Consider the following 6,385-nt stretch of genomic DNA (forward strand, 5'->3'; position numbering starts at 1 on the left):
GTATATATATATATATATATATATACATATATATAATGTATAATAATTGAAAATGTGACTGTATTTTACAAAACACTAGTCTACTAAAACACAGCCAAGACAGGTCACTTTGTAAAGACTAAAGGTCAGTTTTATGTTATATGATACGGTAACATGAGAGCACACGAGCCGCGTCATTGTAACTTCTGTATTGTTAGCCAGGCATGGCTGAAAGGTCAATATAATAAAAAATAATAAATATATATAAATGTATAATGTTATGAGATTTAAGCTATATAGTCTAAACATTTATGTTTTCGTGTTATAATCTGTTGTCATTCTAGAACAAAAGAGGCAAAATTTATATTTATTTCCAAATTTCATATGGTGGTTACAAGATCGGTGAAATCTACCAAACCCAGATTCGTTACTGAAAGTAACATATAAAATATAAAGTTTTTGCTTAAGAAACATTTGATTACTATCTGGACATTATAAAGATTATGCATGTGACATTTGAAAATTTTCTGACGCATAAAAGTACATTTTATCTTAAAATGAAAATTACTTTGCATGATGGATAGGCAACATGCGAAAAGAAAAAAAAAGGGCATGAGAAAAACATTGCTTAAAAAACCTTAAGACTTAATAGAAAAATTTGATATTTTGTGTATGAAAGCATTGTAATGTTTACTGATAATCTACCAAATTACGTTAACATACGCTTACTAATTTAAAAGTTATAGCTTGAAAACTATAACAAGCACAAAATGATTATGAGGTCACTCCCAGGGACCGACCCCATACTGAAAGAGTTAACAGTAAATTAAATGCCTGTTAAATTCAGTTCAAAGCCGTTTCATCCTCATTACACAGAAAATTAATTTAATCAATAAAACTTTAAAAAGAAATAATTATTTACAAATATTATCAGTATGTCAGCAAGTGATTAAATTTAAATCATTAACAATGGCTTTACAAAAACAAATACTTAAAAACAGTCACAAATTTAATAAAAAAAATTATGCACTGAACTCTTTTACTGGCCCAAACTTTAACCACGTCTTTGTATTTTCATCAACATTACACTGCTGTACATCTTAATTATGTATACCACTCTAGAACTGAGAACCTTATAATTATAGTTGCTGTACCTATTGATCTACAACTGATTACCTTATAACTATAGTTGCTGTACATCTTAATTATGTATACCACTCAAGAACTGAGAACCTTATAATTATATTTGCTGTACCTATTGGTCAATAACTGAGAACCTTATAGTTACTGTAATAAGTCTATAACCGAGAACCTTATAATTATAGTTGCTGTAATAACTATCGGTCTATAACTGACAACTTTATAATGATAGTTGCTGTAATAACTATCGATCTATAACTGACAACCTTATAACTATAGTTGCTGTAATAACTATCGGTCTATAACTGACAACCTTATAACTATAGTTGCTGTAATAACTATCAGTCTATAAATGACAAACTTATAATGATAGTTGCTGTAATAACTATCGGTCTGTAACCGAGAGCCTTATAATGATAGTTGCTGTAATAACTATCGGTCTATAAGTGACAACCTTATAACTATAGTTGCTGTAATAACTATCGGTCTATAACCGAGAACCTTATAACTATAGTTGCTGTAATAACTATCGGTCTATCACTGACAACCTTATAATAATAGTTGCTGTAATAACTATTGGTCTATAACTGACAACCTTATAATATAGTTGCTGTAATAACTATTGGTCTATAACTGACAACCTTATAATTAATAGTTGCTGTAATAACTATTGGTCTGTCACTGACAACCTTATAATGATAGTTGCTGTAATAACTATCGGTCTATAACTGACAACCTTATAATGATAGGTGCTGTAATAACTATCGGTCTATAACTGACAACCTTATAACTATAGTTGCTGTAATAACTATCGGTCTATCACTGACAACCTTATAATGATAGTTGCTGTAATAACTATCGGTCTATAACTGACAACCTTATAATGACAGGTGCTGTAATAACTATCGGTCTATAACTGACAACCTTATAACCATAGTTGCTGTAATACCTTCTATATAATATGAAAACAAACCACTAGCCCTTAGTCATAAATGAACATTTTAACTTTCCTGTAATCAATATTTTCACGATATTTTTCTGTAAACTGTATTTAAGAATGTTGCTCACTGAAACTGTAAAACAGAACCTTAATATTTCCTTTGAAACTAACTGTAAAATTTTACTTCCATTACAGTAGACAGCTGTAATAAACAGTCCTAGAAACAGCACCATCTGTGGAAACATTGCCATTTCCTTTTTTATACTTGGATAACTCAATGTCTTACACTGTCTATCCCATTATGAGGGAAGCAATATCACTCCAAAATCAGTATTTATTTTTGAATTTTCTTGCTCTGTTACATTTTAAAAGCTCCAAAAAAATGCTTTTTTTTTCAGTTTCATTCAGTTATTTTCTTGAATTAACCAGTTCTTATAAAAAAGCTATTGTAAACAAGAAAGTTGCATTTTTAGCTATTACATTTTATGCTTTTAATTATAAACTGGCTTATATTACAGGTAGTTATTACTGTTTTCTCCGAGTGCCATTAGTTTTACTTTAATAACCGTATATGAAGAGCACTGTCAACAACAATGAACTAATTGAATCATAAAGCAACAGCCCAAAGGTTAATCAACAGAACATAACACGCACTAACCTTAAACTGGAAACTTTCTTTGGATTCTTTTGCTACTTCTTCACTATTTCCTTCTTTCTTTGCATAGTAATATTCAGAAAGAATGACATATACAGCTTCATCTGAAATAAGACACATAATGATACAAAAATCTCACTTTTTGATGCCACCTATAGCTTTGTACATTGTGCAATTTAATATCACCTCATGATAAAATACAGTGACAGGTTATTTATTTCAAATTAAATATACTTTATTGAAACACTTCTTCACATATACTGCAAAAAATATGGATCCTATCAGCTTCCTATATGCCAATGCTTGGAAATTTTATCAAAAGCTTTAACTTTTAACCAATTACTACGATAGATTACAAAAAAAACCAGAGGTAACATTTTTTAAATGCATAACAGGTTTCATCCTAAATTAAATATTATAAAAGATTAACTTTTTAAAATTGTAGGAGTTAAATGTGCAGTAATCTGAATTTTAAAATTGATCAGTGTAAATTAGGAGCTACAGAAAGGTTAAGAAATTGCAACATCATAAATGTTATAAGACAACTTTCCGAAGACAGACTTTTCCTAAGAAGGAGGATATACCTCCTAAAAGAGGCTCTATTGTTATATAATATTGTTAACTTATATTTTCTTACATATTTATCAATAACTATTTATTGAAACCTTAACCTTATACACTTTTAATTAAGTTAATAATTAACCACCTGTCATTTTGTTTGATAACTTCTAGTAGATGATAAATAATCCATGGATATTAAGTGCAGTAATCTGAATTTTAAAATTGTAGGAGTTAAATGTGCAGTAATCTGAAGGAGTTAAATAGTGCAGTAATCTGAATTTAGAATTGTAGGAGTTAAATATTACAATTTTGCAAAATTTTGTAAAGTCACTCAACATCTGTCACTAGCAATGACTGATTAACCCATCAGTATTTTCAGTATTTATAAGACCTTAAATGTGAAGTAAAGAAGAATATTACAACATGTCAAACACACTGCTATATGCAGTGCTGATAAGGCCTTTTGCTTAATACTATGGCTCATAGGTCTATGACACCTTACCTGTCATGACAGTATTTATTCTTTGCAAAAAAAAAAACAGCTTTAAACAAAATATACACAATTTACCATCAAATGGTTCTTATAATAAACACTGTAAAAATGTTTTTTTACTTGAAACAATAAAAAAATTACCCATACTACACTGACAAAATACTTTTTTGTGATGTTTTGTTTTATAAGAGAAAAGCAAATGAGAATTTTGTTTGACGCTCCTCTTAATAATAAACTGTTCATGTATAAATAACTGATTGTTATACATTTAGTTTTAAAGCATGATTCAAGGATTAATATTATAATGTAGTAAAGTAATAATTGAAATACATCAGTTTTTATAGACATAACAGAAATTTCAATTTTATATTAGTAGATTCTTTGAACACTGACAACAAAATAAGTTTTTTTTTGAATTAACACACTATTATTTGTAGCTTTCTCGGCCCTACCAATACCAACACTGCAAAGGTTGCTTTTTCTGTGATTGACTAGTTAATACAAATGTTGGATACAAGAAAGAGCCACAATAATACTAGATGAAATTTTTTTAACTCAAAAAAATAAAAATAAACAAAAATAAATTCTTCAAATCCTGAAAAACCCATTAACTGCGGCAGGAGCAGCTCAGTTGCCGTTTCCTGACTCACAGATAAAACTGAGTTGCCATCAGTCCCGATAAAACGGTAATTTTTGTCATTCGCATAGAGTTATGGTTATATATGTGCGAGTGACGGATATTTCCGTTATTCGCAGCTGAGCCATAGAACTTCAATGACGGAAATATCCGTCATCCGCAGTTAATGGGTTAATAGTTTAAAAAGAATTAGTGTTAAGTTACTTATTTATGTCTTCAATTTAATTAATAGGTAAACAAAATAATGAATGGCAATTTATTATCTCGCTGTGTTCACTTGGCATGATGTTTAATCCCCCCCCCCTTACGACGTAATCAAAGACTTCTTGGTCTATCTCAACAATCCCCAAACTCTTTTTGTTTGCAGACCACATTGTTTTTTAAAATCTTCATCTTGGCAGGCCACAATGGGATCTATACACTATGCTGCCACTTTCTGTTCATAACTATGCAACCTTTCCACATACCACCTGAAGGGAGTCTACAAACCACACACACTAAGAACCACGTCAAAAAGAGCAAAAATCAGTTGACATTAATGTTAATTATTAATTGTTACACATCTTATTAAGTTTCCCAACACATTTTTGAGTACCAAATGTTGTAATAGTTTAAAAACTTCTATTAGCCAATTATCTTGAAATTACACGTAAAAAAACTCGTGTGTGTAAAGACTATTTTCGTTTGATGCAACTCGTGTTCAAGCAAATTTATTGCATGAATCACTGTAAGTACTTTGCTTGCAAAATAAATATGAAAATGTGTATTTTAAACAATTGATAAAATTTCTCCAAAGTTTTTGAAAGGAAAAAAGTATAGATCAGCTACAAAACTGCAAAGAACGCAAATGACTTCAAAAAGTTATCCATTTGGGTGCATTATCTCCACCTATAGCCGATGTATACTTTCACCTAAAGATGCTAGATAAACCTAGCAAAATATACTTTTTAAACAAAAAAGTAAACATTTTCTTCTTCATCTGTAATTGTTTTATTTACAGACAAAGAAGTTTTACACTTGGATTTACATTTAATAAAACATTTAACTTGCACTGCCTCAAACATGCAGCTACTTTAATTTGTTTTCATGTTTAATGGATACTGGTCGACACACACACAACAAATGAAAACCAAGTTCCAGTTCAATACTGATTACCAGTTGAGAAGTAAACCATTCTGTAAAAATACATATAACAAATTTTTTTTTTCACTTGTTTAATTAAACAATATAAATTATTCACAATACATTACCAGGCTTTGGTTTTTTGGAGGTGTTGTTGTTGTTTTCTGAATTGTATTTTCAGCAGGACGTTTCACCTGTCCTTTGTATTCTCTTTGGTACTTCAAGTCATTTTTTTCCCCAATCATAGTTATCACATTTTCAGGGAGTTGGTTTTGCTTTTGAGGACCAACTGTTGAGACTAAAACATAAAGCACAAAAAAGTTTACAATGTTTACGATACACACACACACAAAAAGCTAACTATTATAAAAAATGTGAAAATATCCCTTCCCTATTTATGATGAATGAACCTTCTCACTGTTGCCCAGTTATAACACATTAACAGCAATTGCTTTTAATATATTTTACTCCTACTAACCCACCTCCTTAATTCATGTACAGTCTATACTTTTTTTATTTCCAATAACATTCATATACATATATATGTCACTAAAAATTAAAATCCTTGAATTTGTTTGAAGTTAAGAACAAAACTACACAATGGGCCATCTGTGCTCTGACCATCACGGGTGTCAAAACCCGGTTTCTAGCGTTGTAAGTACTCAGATATACTGTTTTGCCACTGGTGGACAAAATCCTTGAATTCTTCATTTTGTTCTCTCGTTATTTTCTACCAGTTTGTGACTTCAAAGGTCACTAACTCTTCAAGATGTAATTTTTACAGATAATCTAAGGTCACTAACTCTTCAAGATGTAATTTTTACAGATAATCTAAGGTCACTAACTCTTCAGGATGTA

The 6,385-nt window shown here is 30.1% G+C and overlaps 1 protein-coding gene across 7 annotated transcripts in view; it reads right to left on the bottom strand.

Moving 5' to 3' along the window:
* LOC106471575 overlaps positions 1 to 6,385 on the bottom strand; it is a 39,892-nt gene that overhangs the window by 3,026 nt on the left and 30,481 nt on the right. For all 7 annotated transcript variants that reach the window (XM_022400188.1, XM_022400184.1, XM_022400182.1 and 4 more), the window contains 2 exons: positions 5,656 to 5,825; positions 2,718 to 2,818 (listed from right to left, as the gene is read on the bottom strand). In XM_022400188.1, coding sequence (XP_022255896.1) covers positions 2,750 to 2,818; positions 5,656 to 5,825 — 239 coding nt within the window. In that variant the 3' untranslated portion in view covers positions 2,718 to 2,749. The remainder of the gene's footprint in view (positions 1 to 2,717; positions 2,819 to 5,655; positions 5,826 to 6,385) is intronic.

The sequence above is a fragment of the Limulus polyphemus genome, unplaced genomic scaffold (assembly GCF_000517525.1).
Source record: "Limulus polyphemus unplaced genomic scaffold, Limulus_polyphemus-2.1.2 Scaffold4710, whole genome shotgun sequence".
In the NCBI taxonomy this organism is placed as follows: Eukaryota; Metazoa; Arthropoda; class Merostomata; order Xiphosura; family Limulidae; genus Limulus; species Limulus polyphemus.